The sequence below is a fragment of the Hirsutella rhossiliensis genome (genome assembly GCF_020360975.1).
Source record: "Hirsutella rhossiliensis strain HR02 chromosome Unknown scaffold00005, whole genome shotgun sequence".
NCBI lineage: Eukaryota > Fungi > Ascomycota > Sordariomycetes > Hypocreales > Ophiocordycipitaceae > Hirsutella > Hirsutella rhossiliensis.
This window is the reverse complement of record NW_025408671.1, coordinates 4,242,082-4,259,167: the sequence shown is the minus strand read 5'-3', so window position 1 is coordinate 4,259,167 and position 17,086 is coordinate 4,242,082. Positions and strand designations below refer to the sequence as shown.

The window sequence follows — 17,086 nt, the reverse complement described above, 5'->3', positions numbered from 1 at the left end:
AAAGAAAGTTCCGTCTAGTATAAGGGACTCCGGCTAGGGCAGGGGACTTCGGCCGGGTAGGGGACTTCGGCCGGGTAGGGGACTTCGGCCGGGATAGGGGCAAGGGATAGGGGCAGGGGCAGGGGCCATAGTCTAGGCCAACGGCTAGGCCACGGTCTAGGCCAACGGCTAGGGGAAAAGAAAAAAAGCCGGTAAAATCTTTCCCTGCCTAGCGCTTATCTCAACGGGAAAGGTGCGGTAGCACCGGCGTAGTTCGTTTAGCTCTGCCCTTTTCGTATCTTCTTCCTCTTCTTAAGAGAGAGAGGGAGAGAGGGAAAGGGAAATAGAAGCTTTACGCCCTAGAAACTAGTTTTAACGGTAACTGCGGCATATACCTAAAGACACACCTACGCTAACGGCAATAGTAGTAGCTAGATACCGAAGGACGAGGGGGTCTAAGGGGGACGAAGGAAACGAGAAAGCACTAGGCAGGGCAAGGCAAAGGTAAAGAGGGCTAAAAAGGTATATTAGTAAAAGAGGATATAGAAGAAGATAATGCTAATGCCGTTTACTAGCTAAGGAGGAAAAGAGACCTCTTTTATAAACCGAATTTTCCCTCCTTCTTCCCTAGACGAATAAGGGCTAAGGGATCATCTAATTAAGAAGAGGGCTAGCTAGAGACTCTACTAAGGATCCTACTAAGGACCCTGCCTAGGACCCTGCTAAAGACTCTGCTGCGCGGGCTATATATTCCTTAGGGTATAGATGCCCCCGTTAAAGTAGGGTTAAGGTAAAAAGGGTTATCTATATAGGGAGGGAGGCGCTTTATCTCTTAGCGCTTCTCTATTTATTATACCTACGAATATCGTTTATACTTAGTTCGGCCTCCTTAGCCTTACTAGCCGGCGGGTGTCTTAAGCTCGACCTCTTATCTTAGCGCGGTTTACTTAGTCCTTACTTTTAAACCGCGGTCGATTTAAGAACGCCCTAGGTTTTAATAGTAAGGAGCACCTATTACTTAGTATATATCTAGGTATTCGCGAACTATTAAGGTCGTCGTAGGTAGTTTTCCTTTACCTTTTCCTAGGCTTTATTTACTATAAGGTAAGTCTAGGTCTACGATAGGTAGTCCCCTTAGTATAAGATATAGTTATAAGGGATTTTACCCTTCTTAGCCCTATATTCGTCCTTACCTTTATTATATACTATACTTTTATATTGGCTATAGAGTTATATCGATATATACTACTTAGCGATATAGCTATATCTATAGTAGTTATAGTACTTTTATAGTTAAACTAACTTATTATAGGGTTTATATTAAAAGATTATACTTTAAGGACTAAGCTTAGGTTATAAAGCTTATTAGCCTCCTTTAAGCTACTAACCTTAATAAGTATAGTTATTACCGTTAATATCTTAGATTAAGGGTATAGCGCTTAAGCTTAAAGGACCTTAACTTTACTTACCTCTATAATCTTTATCTTTTATTTCTCTAAGTATTTCTTATTCTTTAAAGCTTATATTATCGATACTTTATTATTCCTTCTTAGGTTATTATCTAAGTTTTATAAGTATAAGGGCTATATCTATATCTTTTTTATTATATTATTTATAAACTACCTATTATTATTATCGATTTTTATTTTAAATATCTTCTTAGAATTATTTACTATTCTTTTTAATCTAGTCTTAAAAGACTCCTTTAAGATAAGGGTATTTTATTTCTATAAATTTAATTTATTTTTATATTTTAAGATCCCTTTATTATATTATTATAAAGGTCTTTTTTAATAGCTTTAGGAACTATTTAATACTATTCTTATCGCTTAAGTATATTATATATTTATTATTATAGTATATAGTCTAACTAAGGAGTTTATACTTTAGTTCCTATTTATTAATAGCGTTTAAGTATTTCTTACCTTTTAAGGCTAGTACCTAGTAGGTTTTCTTCTCTTTATAAGGTTATTTATATTCTTTAAATATAATATCTAAGTTTCCTATAGTTAAAATACTTTCCTTTACTTTTCTATATTATATCTAGATCTATCTTACCTAGGTTAGTTATATAGATATAAGTAATAAGAGTTTCGCGCTTCTTTTTATAGTTAGCGTATTAGTTAAAGTTATTTCTATAAGAAGGGTTTTAGTTTCCTCTTCCTTATTTCTTTTCTTAGTATTATATATACTATCTATCGTTAATTTATACTACTATAGTAATATAGTCTAAGAGGTTATTAGGTCGATTTTCCTTATAAAGCTCGTCCTTAACTTCTTTTTTAAGCTTATTATAGAATTATAATATAAGAGGTTCGTTGTCTTAATTAAGCTTTAAGGTAACTTAATAGAACTTTATAGTATAATCTAATACTAAGATCCTTTATCGGAGTTCTTAAAGTTTCTATTTAGCTTCTTATTCCTTATTAGTTCTTCTAAATACCTTTATAATAGCTTCTTTAAATCCTTAGAAACTAATAAAGACTTTATCTATTTTATTATCTTATCGCGCTAGTTAGTTATCGATAAAGTCCCTTATAATAGGTCTAAACTAAGCGAGTACTATTCTAGATAAATAATTTCCTATATAAAGTACCTTTTCGACTAGGTCTAAGAGTTTAGTAAGGTAAAACTAGTAGTAGGCCTTAAGTTTAGTAAGAAAGTCTTAAAGCGTACTATAAGTACCGTTAAATAGTCCTAGCTATTTTAGTTTAACTACTTCTCTAAGGTCCCTAACTTATTAATTACCTCCTTTATTCTTAAGTAACTATACCTTATATTAAAGGGTAATAATTTCGCGTATTATATCTTAAGGCGATATAGTAGCTCTAAAGTTAGTTAATCTAGCTTACTATATAGTTATATTAATAGTTATAATATTACTTAGAGTAACGTAGTATTATATTAAATAAGAGCTTTTAACGTATAATAACTAGTATTATTCCTAAGGGATAAACCTATTAAGTAGTTTATATTAATAGATATAATAGGGCGTAGTCTAAGTAATAATAAGTATATTACGTTAGTAATAAGTTAGAGGTTATAGACTATAAACTATAACTAGGTAATTAAGTAATTAGAATTAAAGATAAGATTATAATAGAGATTGTGGGAATGTAGCATATAGCTATAGTAGGATTGTAAGGGAGGTGCGCACACACGCACACGTGACCCTTAGCGTCACGTGTATGGACCTCGGGGATCCGTGTATAAAGGGCACGTAGTGTGCCCCCTCATTCCCTTTCCTCCTTCCTAGCAAGACATCTTGAATACAACCCATTGCGTTACTGCAGTACAGACCTCCTGACACTGATCAGTGATCGATTTGGTCGATCACAGATTGGCAAGGAAGAAGAGATAGAACGCAACCTTCGAAAGCCCAACTACCATATTCCTAGCGATATTGCCCTGGTTGGACCTAGAGGAGGTTTCTATGCTAAGATCAAGGACTCTACGATTACCCGGACCCGGCAACCAACTAGCTCCCGGTAGGCCATTGATAGATCCTTCCAACTTCACTTAACGGTTACATTAAGTGTAAGTGCGTCCACAACGCCGATTCGACAACTACGTGACAGCCCTCACGATTCGACAACTACGTGACAACCCTCACAATGACAAGCACGACCCCAACCCCGAACCCCGCCTCTACGAGGAACGACGCCTTCTCGACCAAGTAAGGGAATTGGTCCAAAATCTCACGATCCCAAAGACCCAATATCAGGATATCGATCCGACCCGATGGGAGGATGAGATCACGCCACAAGAGGAAGATAGAATAGCTGTTATGACATATACCGCACGATTTATGTCAGAATGCGAGGAGAACGTACACCTTCATGGCACTAATATCCTTGAATTCTTCCAGGATCACTTCCAACAGTGGACCGAGGCAACGTGGAGAAAGATGCCAAAGGAATTTCGAAGGAGCTACGTTACCTTTTAAAGAGACGTGGTATCTATACAGGAGAAAAGGGTGACCACATCATCCCACAGCTCGTCTTCCTACAGACGATCGATAACCCACCAGCCTGGCCCGACAACGAATTCATGGTAACCCAATTCGATAAAGGAACGGAGGCCTATACAAGAAAAGAGAGACGACTAACGCAGAACCCTCCCACCTCCAACACGGCGGAGCCATCCACGCCGTTAGCCCCTATTCCGACGCTCCCTGCTCCTCCCGCTACGACAATTGCGGAACCGCCCACAACGACTGCTACGCTTCCCAACGAACAATACATCCTACAAGCTATCAGTTCCAGCAACAGAGCATCGTTCTAGCAGAACCTCTTCTCCCACATCCTCGAAGCGTACACAACGCTTCCCGGCCGACATCCCGAACGGCATCGTCGATGCCGACACACAACAGAAATTCACCAAGATCTGGGACAAAGAGAAGAACTATACGGGGGAACCCTATGACCTTCTCGATGATAAGCTACGCATCTTTATGAGTATCTGTTATAACATTCAGGTCAAGCCGGACCAATTCCACGCTCTTTTCCTCGAATCCTTACTGGCCGAGCCCAAACGTACTACATTGACCACGTTAACTGGACCTCAACGTTCCGCAAGGCATACGATAGCATCAAGCAACATTTCGATACGGAAGTTAACCACGTTCACTACTATACTGAATGGACGACTATTTCCTTTAACAAGCTCCGTGCCGATAATGCTACGAAATCCCTACACGAGGTTCTTCAGCTACCTTGATAAGCTACAGTTATGCCAACGAGCTCTTGGCAACGCGTATGCAGGAAACGTTCCACTGCGTACAACGCTTATTAATGCATGCCGCGGTGTTCCTGAACTTGAATACGCTTTATTCAAGCCCGCCGAAGGAATCGAGCCCTTTTGCAGATCTTCGCTCTTCCGTTGAGACCCATCTTGCACGCGGAATAGCGCCTCGTTATCTTCAAGGAGGCCCTCAATACCATCAAGACCTCGAGGAACCATCTGATCATATGGATCCCAATGACCACTACTATCTCGATCGAAGATACAACAACAATCGCGGAAGATTTGGTCAGAAGGGGTATAGAAGGTATAGAGGCAACGCTCAACGAGGCAGCTACAACGCTCCACGGGAATCTTCAATAGTCAACGCTTTAACCGCCCACAAGGCCGTTACGGCCACAACCACCCGTGGAATAAGAAGTGCTTCGTCTGCAATAAGGAAGGATGTTGGTCAACAAAGCACACTGCCGAGGAACGTCAAAGATCCTGAGACCAATACGTCGCCCACTGTCACTTCATAGGGATTACCCTCCCAGGACCTTACAGCCTACGTTCTTGACTTTGAAGGTCACGAGATGGATGCCCACGATGATGCTAACGACCCTGGGACGAGGACGACAATGAAGATAATGACAACAACCCAGAACAGTGGCACACAAGCCAAATGCTCTGCCAGCAAGCCTTCAACCATCTGATCACAGGGGAAGACGTGTATAGCACCTCTCAAAACAACGCTACACCTGCTTCCCAATTCATGATAGAGGAGCGCTACTCAAGACCTGATTCCAAGGCATCATAATTGACACAGGCGCCGCGAAGGTTTCCACAGCTGGCTACGACCAATGCATCGCTCTACAACGAGCAGACCCTGCTATAACGCTCGATAAGACTACAGCAGGCCAAGCTTCTATCAAATTCGGCAACGGCGAAGCCATTCTATCCTCGGCTCTATCGCCCTTAAAACACCTCTCGGAAGGATCACATTCCATATCCTCAAGACCCCTACCCTTCCTCCTCTCTCTCGCTGATATGGATCGCCTAGGCATCTATTTCAACAACCTTACAGACACTATTGTCGGACGAACAACCCTCCCGGTTATCCGCAAATGGGGACATCCTGGTTCCTCCTACCTAAGACCAACGAGGCCGCTATCGCATTCCTCACGGAGAGCGAGATCCGCACTCTTCATCGTCGATTCGGCACCCAGCGGTCCCAAGACTTCACAACCTCCTACGGCAAGCTGGCCACAACGATGTGACGATAGATATCCCAGAGAACATCTCGAGATTCTGTCATCACTGTCAAATGCACTCTCAAGCTCCAAGACGCTTCAAATTCACCCTAAAGGATGACCAGGAATTCAACTACGAAATCGTCGCTGATGTGCTCTACCTTGAACCCTCAACGCCCCGTCTTGCACGTGGTAGATACAGCAACAGCGTTCCAAGCAGCCAGGTTCCTCCTATCGATGTCAGCAAAGGATACGTGGGAAGCCCTCCGAGCCCTCTGGATAGACACATATCTCGGACCCCCTGATACTATCAAGCACGACGCAGGGACCAATTTTGCCTCCCTAGAGTTCCGTAACGAGGCAAAGCTTATGGGGATAACCTGCAAGCAAGTCCCTGTGGAAGCACATTGGTCCGTTGGAAAGGTTGAAAGATATCATGCCCCTCTCCGCCGTGCGTTTGAGATCCTCCACGCAGAAATCGGGACCTTCACATCCCCCGAATCGATCCTTCAAATGGCTATCAAAGCCATCAACGACACAGCAGGGCCAAATGGCATTGTCCCTACGCTCCTAGTCTTTGGCGCCTACCCTCGAATGGCGTTAGATTCGCCCCCTTCTGCTACGACCCTGAAAAGGGCTGCCGCAGCCCAGAAGGCGATGAAAATGCTTCGTCAGCTCTCAGCAGAGCGGCAAGTGCAGGGCGCCTTACACACAAAGAACGGACCATCATCAACAGGCGTTATACTATCGCTCCCACTGCAAAGCGAGGTCCGAGTGTGGAGAGAAAAGCTCGGCTGGCAAGGCCCTTTAAGATTAGTGCAATTGATGGCTCCAATGTCACAATTGATACTATCAACGGACCCCAGACCTTCCGTTCCACCCTTGTGCAGCCTTATTTCCGCGACGAGACGACGATCCCTGCCCCGCTGCTGCTGCTGCGGATGATTCTGACATTCCTGTTTCTGATCCTGCGAGCGATTCTGTTCCTGTTTCTGCCCCTGCCCTGCCCCTGTTCCTGCTCCTAATCCCCGGCGCCGCGCAAGCGAGGCCGCCCCCCTGGTTCGAAGAACAAGCCAAAGACGACGTTCCTAGTCAAGAAGGAAGAAGATGCCTACCAACTAGCCATCAAGCTACGGGACGAAGGCATTATCACAACGCCAGGCACCCCCTTTGAGGAATCCGATAGCACGGAGATCGATGATCTATTGGTACGAGGAGTGTTTAGCTTCGAACGCTACAATGAAGCAAAGCACGGGAACCATCATATCTTCCGCTCCCGCATGGTCCGCGAGGTTAAAGGCAAAGAAACCAAACCATACGAGAAGTCAAGGCTCGTGGTCCAAGGGCACAACGACCAAGAGAAAACCACCCTATTGACGCAATCCCCGACAATTCAACGCGTCAGTCAACGGCTTATTTCTGCTATCTCCCAGACCTCCTTTCTCACGGCATGACCTCTCTTCGTGACATCACACAAGCGTATCCCCAGGCGCAGACCGAACTATTCCGCACCATTCTCACGCATCTTCCCGCCGAATTAGAAGGAAGATACCCGGAAGGAACAATCATTCGCGTTATTAAGCCCCTATACGGAATTGCGGAGGCCGGAGTCCATTGGTTTCGAACCTATCACGGGCATCATGTCGATAACCTCGACATGTCCACATCAACCTACGACCTATGCTTCCTAATTACGAATAAGGGACCTGATAACTTTGGGATTGTGGGAATGCAGACTGACGATACCCTTATGCTTGGCACACAACGTTTTTCCGCGCTAGAGGAAGCGGAACTCGTAAAGGCACAATTTCGGGCAAAGCCGAAGACAACGATGACCCCGGGTACTAGCATTGACTTCAACGGTGCAAAGATAACCCTCCAAGACACCACTTTCCACAACGCTCTACTGCTTCAACAAAAGGGTCAAGCAGCCAAGATCGAACCCATCGACATCAAGGCATACGATCGAGCCCAACAGTACGTGGAACAGCGTGCCCGTGGCGCGTATGTGGCTTCAATCTGTCAACCAGAGGCCTCATTCGACATCTCTATTGCTGCCCAGGTCCAAACCCCTACGGAAGAGGATTGCACGACCTCAACAAGCGGCTTCAATGGCAGAAAGACCACCAGCAGCGAGGCCTAACGTATATCCCTATTGACCTCGCCAATGCCAAGCTTATCATCTTTACCGACGGTTCCTTTGCGAACAATAAGGACCTATCGTCACAGCTAGGCTTCGTCATTGCCCTAGTCAATGAGACCGAGACCGCACGTACCAAAGACCAATTCGGGATCAAGGGCAATGTCCTCCATTGGAGCTCAACGAAGTGTAAGAGGGTCACCCGAAGCGTGCTAGCATCAGAGATCTACGGCATGGTCAACGGATTCGATATTGGGATATCACTAGCAACGACGATACGGAAGATCACAGACCGCCTCAATCTTCCCCCCTATCCCCCTAATCCTTTGCACCGACTCTTTTTCCCCTCTACGAGTGCCTCGTTAAGCTAGGCACAACGAAGGAGAAGCGATTGATGATAGATATCATGGCCCTACGTCAATCCTACGAAAGGCGTGAGATCACAGAAATCCGCTGGATTAACGGCGCAGACAACCCAGCAGATGCTATGACAAAGGCATCGCCTAACCGCGCCCTCGAACGCCTCGTCGATACGAATAGCCTTACGATTAGGATAGAAGGATCAGTCGAACGCCCTCCCGCTAGCTGCCGCTCGAACCGTCACTCTTTTCGCACCTTGCGGTCGCACCTGCGGTTGCTGCTACGCTCCCGCACCTGCTGCTACTGCTGCGATTGCAGCGATAAAAGAAGATTTGCCAGTGTGGGAATGTAGCATATAGCTATAGTAGGATTGTAAGGGAGGTGCGCACACACGCACACGTGACCCTTAGCGTCACGTGTATGGACCTCGGGGATCCGTGTATAAAGGGCACGTAGTGTGCCCCCTCATTCCCTTTCCTCCCTTCCTAGCAAGACATCTTGAATACAACCCATTGCGTTACTGCAGTACAGACCTCCCGACAGAGATTATAATAATTATAATATTAAAAGCTACCGAGCTATCTATTTAAAGGAGTAAAACTAGGTAGCTATATATACTTATAGAGACTATCCTTAGATTATAGGCCTAGCTATAATCCCTAACGTTAGATTATTTAAAGTATAGTAATCTCGTTAATCCTAGATTACTTAGATCTCTATAATCCCCTCGATCTTATATCTATTAGATAGTCGTGCCGACTATTTATCCGTTAGACCGTGTTACGTGCTTAATATAGTCGACCGTTAGCGGCTTAGTAGCCGTGGTCGTAATAAGGCAGCCTTTAAAAGTTATCGGCTACGCTAAATTAGACCCTATAAGGAAAAAGGAAGTAGTAAAGTAAATAGAGTGCCCTGCACGCGATTTTATATAGCAGCCGCCCCTCCGCCTTTCTTAATATTCCCGATAATAATAAGGCGAAAAATAGATATCGCGACTCGAGCCTTTATTATAGTACTTCGAGGCGGCGGGAAATCGGCTACTAAAGTTACTGCCTTAACTAGCGTGCCTCTTAGAATGGTTAAATATATCTATATACGAGCTCTTTAACGCGGCTTTAAGCTAGATACGCTACCCTTAACCCTTTAAGACGAGTAGCTCTAAGATGCCCCTCGTTCTAGCCGTCCCTCTAAGCAGCCTATAATCTAAGATAAGGTTCTTACGAAGGTTCGCCGCGATAGATATAGCAGGGAAAAAAACTACGCTAATATTACTAGTAAGCTAAGCTTAGTAAGGCACCCGGTCTTAGTAATAACTATATAGCGAGTCCTCCGCTTAGTAGGCTTCTAGAAGATAAAGCCTACGAGGAAGCTAGGCTTAACGAAGAAGATATAAAAAGAACGACTAGCCTAGTATCTTATATACTAAGATTAGACCCTCGAGGACTAAAAGAAGGTAATTTAGTTAGACGAGACTTCTATTATCTTACTATATTAACGAGGAGGCTATTATATATAAAGGAAAGCTAATAAGCGCTTTACTTAAAGCTATATCTACTAGAGATAGAAAGGCGCCTTAGAATTTATATTCTAGGGCTGCTTTTTATATAATAAGAAGGGCCTAAGCTACTACTAGGTACTAGAGACTACTACTAAGAAGAAGGTAGTAGATAAAGCTATTATAATAATAAATAAAGAACTTAAGCCCTTATTAAAAGAGGAGTAGGAACTTAATAACGGCTTACGAAGACTATATCTCTATTAACTTCCTAGACCTAAACCTTAATAGAAATTTAACTAGAAGTTAGGTAAGCTTATACGAGGCTCTAAGTATAGCGGAATCGACTAGTTCCGCTACTAAAAGAAGAAGATTCTTCTTAAGCTCTTTCCCTTTACTAAAGAGTATAAGGCTAAGCTTTCTAAGACGATTATATAAGAAGATAAGGCTCCTACTTATAACCACTATATTTATTAACGATTCTATAATTCTTACGATATTTAACGGCTTTATTAGTACGGCAACTCGCCTAACCTTAACGCTATTAAGCTAGCTTAGCTATAGATAAAAAGAACGACTATAAAGAAGGGCGCGCTAAAGAGCCGAGCTAAGGCTATCACGGCTTAGGATCTTACTTAGAAGGAGCTACCGTAAGAGAAGATATAGGCTTAGATTAAACGAATCCCTCGTTATATACAGAAAATAATTAAACTTAAGGGCGGCAACGAATCTCGCGAGGGCAGGCTAGATTAGGTATAAGCTGGGAACGGTGCTATAGTAATTTGGTTGCTACTTCCTTTTTCCTTATAGGGTCTAATTTAGCGTGGCCGATAACTTTTGAAGGCTTCCTCTGTACATACTTCGTAGATATACGTGTGGGAGCGGCGAGCGGGAACGATAGGCCCCGCCCGGCAGCTGCAGCATAGCGGCAACGGCGGTTCCTGATTTGCCGAGTCTGAAAGGGCCAGGGGAGGGGAGAAGACATTATCTTCTCCTCGTTACACAAGGCACAGGGTGATATAAAGCTTGGCATGTGCATTTCTGGCTACCAGCGGGGTCTCTGCCGTCTCAACACAGCAGCAAATACAACTCCAAAGCACCTTGAGAGCATCAATCCCTATTGTGTATTGAGCCTGGCAGCACCGCATAAGTACAAGTCGAGCAATAGGCGCAAGCCTACAAAAAGCATCATGCTTATTGTCGGCCTCGTAGCACTGGCAAGTTTCACTTCCGGAAATTTCTCCCGGCCAAACCTGATATTTTCATTTTGGTGGTTGCGTATCGGCTGGCGGTATGCGTCTACCGGCTTTGGTTTCACCCTCTATCTAAGTTCCTAGGTCCCCCGTTACTGTCCGCCACGTATATACCTTATCTCTGGCGGAACTGCGTCACGGGCTTGTGGGTCAGAGACATCTCTTAACTGCACCGCAAGTACGGCCCTGTTGTCCGGATTGGACCAAGCCACCTATCCGTCGACGGGTCTCCGGCGTGGCCAGAGGTTTTCGCCAACCGGCCTGGGAAGCAAGAGTATCTAAAGCAACCTGGATTCCATGGCCCCGAAGGCCGATACAGCATCATAGGAGCTCCGTCGTCGTACACGCACCGATGGCAGCGGCGGCAACTGGCCCGTGGTTTCAGCGAATCGGCCCTGGGTGACCAGGAGCCAGTCATATCGCAATATGTCGACAAGCTGATACAACTAATGACTGAGTACTCTGATGGCGGTCAAGCGGTTAATGTTGTGGACTGGTTCAAGTTTACAACCTTTGACATTATTGGAGACTTAACCTTTTGCGAGCATTTCCAATGTTTAGAAACAAAAAGCTATCACCCGCTGGAGAACGCTTTGCGGAGAATTCTCCTGGCCTACCGTTTGGAAATATCTTCGCGGATTATGAACAAAATTCCACTCTTCCGCAAGTTCATGGAAATCCAAGCCTGGGCGCAACAAAGGGCCATATCTAGAATCAGCCGTGGTGTCAAGGGAAGAGACGGCCGCTCCGACTTTTTCACCCATTTCCTCGAAGCACCTCGAGATGGGGAGAATAGAATAACTGAACAGGAGATGATGTCGAATGCGCTCCTTCTCGTCGTTGCAGGGAGCGATACGAGCGCAACAGCTTTGGTGGGACTATTCTTCTACCTGGCTCAGAACCGACAAGTCTACGGCATCTTGAAAGAAGAGATACGAAGCAAGTTTACAACGGAATCCGACATTGACTTTCGCAACTGCGCGTTGTTGGCATTTCTAAACGCTTGCATTGAGGAGACACTGCGAATCTACCCGCCCTCGCCCGAGATACCAACAAGAATATCCCCCGGCGATGTCATCAACGGACACAATGTTCCAGCAGATGTATGTTGAAGGATGGAGCGCCGTCAAAGCTGACCGACCGTTTCCAAGCTAACTAACTTTGTCAGACATGCATTTCCGTTCATCTGTCAGCCACATGTCGCAGCCCGGATCATTTTGTGGAACCGGATTGCTTTCGTCCACAGCGATGGCTGCCAGAAAATCATCCACAGTATGGTGCGAAGTTTGGTGGTGATCGCCTGTCTGTCTGCAAGCCCTTCAGCTACGGACCCCGTGACTGTCTTGGACAGAAGCTGGCCTTTGCGGAGATCCGACTGGTAACTGCTCGACTGCTCCACCGGTTCGATTTCGATTTACTTCCGGGCCAGGACGACTGGCAGGCGAAGCAGCGCATGTTCATTGTTTGGGATAAACCTCCACTGTATCTACGATTTCGGCCGCGGTGAGCGTCATTAGTCCGAGCATGTCCGGGTGGTTGGAGTAGGCCAGGGCCAGGGTCCTGGGGTATGAGCGGGCAAGGCTTTCCTTGAGAATTCTTGCCCGGTGTTTTACAACATGGAAACCAGAAAGTTGACCTTGACAATGTTGACCGGGCGCGTACCATGATGACAGGACGGTTCCAGACTCGTGCGTCTAAATCACGGTGTACACCAACAGCAAAGTATAGCATATAAGGGACGCCTGTATAGTGGAACGTGTTTCAAGTATAACTCAGTTGTGAAGGGGCGGGAAAACAAGTCGTTCCAGGGCCCTCGTACCAACGTTCCGCTTAACGCGCCTCAGACACACAAGGCACGCGCCTCCAAGCCAAGTACCTGAAGCATGAAATATTGAATTCGTGAACCAAGCTCTTGCATATAATTACAATAGCTGGCTGCTATACTTTCTGCCGGCCATACGAAGCAAAATTCAACACAGACATGAAAGTCTGCCAGCATACACCTGCCCACACAATCTGTGAGCTGGTTTCCCAGTCATTCCGATCGTAGGGGGCTTGGGGGTTCCACTGGACCGTGCAGTCGTCGTCACCGTCGCAAAACTGGTGATGGCCTTGTCGAAGTTGCTTCTAAATCTCTCTATATTCTCGAGAGATTCGGTTCGGCATATCCGTCTTGCTCTCCTTCTTAGCATTGCTCTTCTCCTGACTTCTGAGCATGGTGGCGATTTGGCGGGATAGGTCAAGGTAGGAACGAGATATATAGGTCGGAAATGCACGACAGGTGGTATAATAATAGGGAAAAGACTACCTCGCTGAGGCCACCGTTCTTGCAGGCTGACTTATATCCCCGCCGAGAAGAGGGATTCTGTGGAGGGGGGGCATGATGCCCTTCTTATAGAAAGTCCAGAACTCCTCACGTTGGCTTGCAGGACAAGATTACGTCCAACATGGTTTCTCCGAGGCTCACTCGTATGGGGCCCGCCTGTTCGCCGCCAGTTAAAGCTGGTGTGATGCCAGCAGTTCACGGCCGTCTCCGGGCGAAGAGGAGGATGGCCGGCCAGTCACGATGGCAGATGATTAAATGATGGGGGCGAGCCTGGCTGCCAGACAACACCATTGTTTCTATACGCGCGCGCGACATTCTGGCGGTGGTTGTCAGCCCAATAGCACCAGCCTTGGAACAGGACGTAAGCAGTGGGATGAAACGGCACTGGGATGCGACGCTCGCAAACATCCCTCGGACTCGTCAAAGAACTTCACCGCCCAATACGATTACTCAAAATAGACCATGCAGGTGTCGGTGGGTTTGCGGCTGGCCTCACTCAGGTCCGGTGAAGCCATTCACGAATGCCAGCGCCAGACCTGGCTGGTCTACGGATAGCGACGGAGTAGCCGCTGCGACCGGGCACGTGCTCTAACTTAATTACGTGACCCAAGTTGGCCCTACCGCATTTCAAAAGGGCCGAAGATTCCGTGGCTTGCTTTCTTCCCCCTCAATCAACCAACCTACTACCCTACGTACTTGCTTTACTTTGCTTTGTGGGTATAATCTCGCCAGCCACGCGCCAATCCTTTTCCATCATAGACATACGCGAATACATCTTCCCTCTCAATCAAGCAACCTGAATATTCTCGCCATCTCCATTCAGAGCTTTCAGAGTTCCCAACTGTCAATCCGCCACCATGCCTTCCGCACAAGAAATCGCATCGAAATTGGCCGAAATCTCCGCAAAACTTACGGCAGGGGGTACGAACGCACAGATGAAGGAGTGGTATCATGAGTATAAAAAGCTCGATGCGGAACTCAAGGCAGCCAAGGCCAAGCAGACGACAGCCCCGCAGACAACAGCCTCGCAGACCACCTAGATAGTCCCCTTGCCACAATAACCCCAACGACACTTAACGTAGGCCTAGTTTCAAACTGTCTAGTGTTGTGATTTAGCTAAAATGGAAACTGGTTAAACTAAGTTTCGGCATAGCAACGACATGGTGGTAGTAGTTCACTATTTGAGGTTTGGATGAGTTGCGGACGAAAAGGCTGAGTACCTTGCTAGGAAGGGCAGATTTAAATGTATCCCCGATACTAGGCATGCAAGCCTCTCTGGCATTACTAAATTTGGTTAGCGTCTAAGAGGCGAAGAGTCGCGGTCTATGGTGCCGCTGTGCGGAGCATCGGCCGCTTGCGCTCGTCTAGGCGGCTGCCTTTATTTAGATAAATAATATTTCCATGGAGGAGTTTCTTAGTTTACTCGGCGAGAACGACCAAAGCGTCGTCGGCCTGCAAAGCGAGGGATTCGAGACCATCGGGCGGGACTTGGAGGCTCTACAGTCGTTCCGTTAGATATAGGAATAAGAGCTGTTGGCGGGTAATTTCCTCTTTTCGATAAGCATGTTCGACCGGCAGGGCATTCCTACGCCATTTCTATCGCACCATAGTATACAGGAACGCAATAGAGGCCCAAGGAGTGCCGTGAAGCTAACTAAGTCTATTGGACTACAAGAAGCCTTTAGTCTCCTCTTAAAGGAGAGACTCGGCAACCCGGTCATATATCGGCTGGTTTTAGTGACTGGTAACTGGCTCTTTAACGACGGCAAAAGAAGTCAGTTTAGGCGGGAGGCGTTGTTGGCGGTATCGAACGTGTACCCATTTGGAGAGTTTGAGAACCGGATGCACCGCAGTGTGTATTTACCGCCCGCAAACTGTGAAAGGCCTCTAGTGAGTTGATACAACTAACTAGTCCCTATGCTGTTTACTATCAAGATAGAGAAGAAAGAAAGAAAGAAAGAGAATCTACTACATGAGAGCACAATAGCATTTTATAGCTTCGAGCCAATGGAAGGTTCTAGAAGCTAGGTGCGCAGCCGCCGTTAAAGCGGCTTGCCCGTTACATTACCTCCTCCCTTCCAACGTTTCCTCTTCCGGGGTCGTGGCAATCTGTGGCAAGATGACTTGAGAAGGTGACACTCTTTTATGCTTCTTCCATTGCTTCCATGCATCGGTGTGTCGAATAGTAGTAAGGGGTTCCACGTAGGCTGCGAGTAATCATGCCATTTTACGAGCACCTTCTTATGCGTACCTTCCATTCTTTCATCCAGAATTCTTTCAACAAGGTACATCTTTTCGCCGTCCACCAGCACCGGTGGGGCACTCTCTTGATCGAGTTTCTGCGAAGGCAATGGGGCCCGGGGACTGGCCGGAGTAGGTCGACGTGAAAGACTGGATGGATGCGCCCAGGCACATCCAACCTGTAGGCATGTGGGCTAACTTCCGCGAGCACTTGATATTTGGCATGTAGCCAATCGAGCTTCTTGCAGGGTCGCGATGTTTTGACATTTCTCGTTGAGGTATACCCAATCCCCAGGCTCGTATCTCGGTGCGGCTGTCCTGTGCTTGTTGGCTTGCGCTTGCTGTATTTCCTGGGCCATAGCTATCTGCTTGCGCAAACCCGTGGCGTCCTGTAGTCTCTGAATAAAATCCTCCGCTGTCGCTTCCCCCTGCGTCGTGTCTTCCGTTCTTCGATGCTCAACTAATTGGATTGGCTCGTTGTGGTAGCCGTGCATGAAGAAGAACGGACTCAGTCCGGTGGAGGTTGCTTCCTCTCGTTAATAGTCGCCATCGCGATTGGAAGCAAGTCTAACCAGTTCTCCTGCAGATAATTCGTCCATATCCGAAGAATCCTCTCTACCTCTTGGTTCATTCGTTCTGTTGCACCGTCGGTTTGTGGATGGTACGCCGTCGACAACCGCTGCTCGATCCCTAGCATCTGACAGAAACTTTTCCACATACCACTGACAAACTGGGGACCCTGATCACTGGTTATAGCCGTTGGGATGCCATGGACAGGGTAGTGTCGTTCGAAGAGTCTTCTTGCAACCGCTTCTGTGGAAATATCGTTCAATCCTTCGAGTTCGACGCCTTTGGTGAGTCGGTCCGTGACCACCATGCAGTTCGTCGCGCCATCTTTCCCGACGGTGGGAGGTCAGTAATAAAGTCAATGGTAATTTCTGCTCCATATGCGTTGCGGAATAGGGAGCGGCTTTAGGAGTCCTTTCTTTGTATCCTCCAGATGGTGTTTCGTCCGCAAACCTCGCAGTTGCGCACAAACCGACGTACATCGCTAGCGGCACCCGGCCAGAAGAAGCGTCTCGACAGAGTCGAGTACGTGAGGTCCCTTCCAGGATGTCCGGTGATATGAGAGTCGTGAGTTTCCTGGATGATCTTTGTACGTAGCGGCTCCGAACCGGGTATCCAGACGCGTTCTCTAAAGCACAGCAGGCCTCTATTGTCTAATGAGCATTCTGAAATGCTGACAACCTTCTCCTTCTGTAAGTCTGTTGGCACACTCTTCGCTCCATCTGCTACCAGCTTCGTGAGTTCTTGATA

At 46.5% G+C, this 17,086-nt stretch overlaps 1 protein-coding gene across 1 annotated transcript; it reads left to right on the top strand.

The window, feature by feature from the left end:
* Positions 1-6,191: 6,191 nt before the first annotated feature.
* Positions 6,192-8,465, top strand: HRG_05976 (uncharacterized protein; the record flags this gene model as incomplete). Its single annotated transcript, XM_044864447.1, has 10 exons — positions 6,192-6,314; positions 6,378-6,405; positions 6,481-6,643; positions 6,719-6,728; positions 7,022-7,253; positions 7,299-7,354; positions 7,657-7,816; positions 7,886-7,958; positions 8,036-8,204; positions 8,253-8,465. The coding sequence occupies 10 exons, from the start codon at positions 6,192-6,194 to the stop codon at positions 8,463-8,465; spliced, it is 1,227 nt and encodes a 408-aa protein (XP_044720979.1).
* Between the last annotated feature and the right edge of the window lie 8,621 nt (positions 8,466-17,086).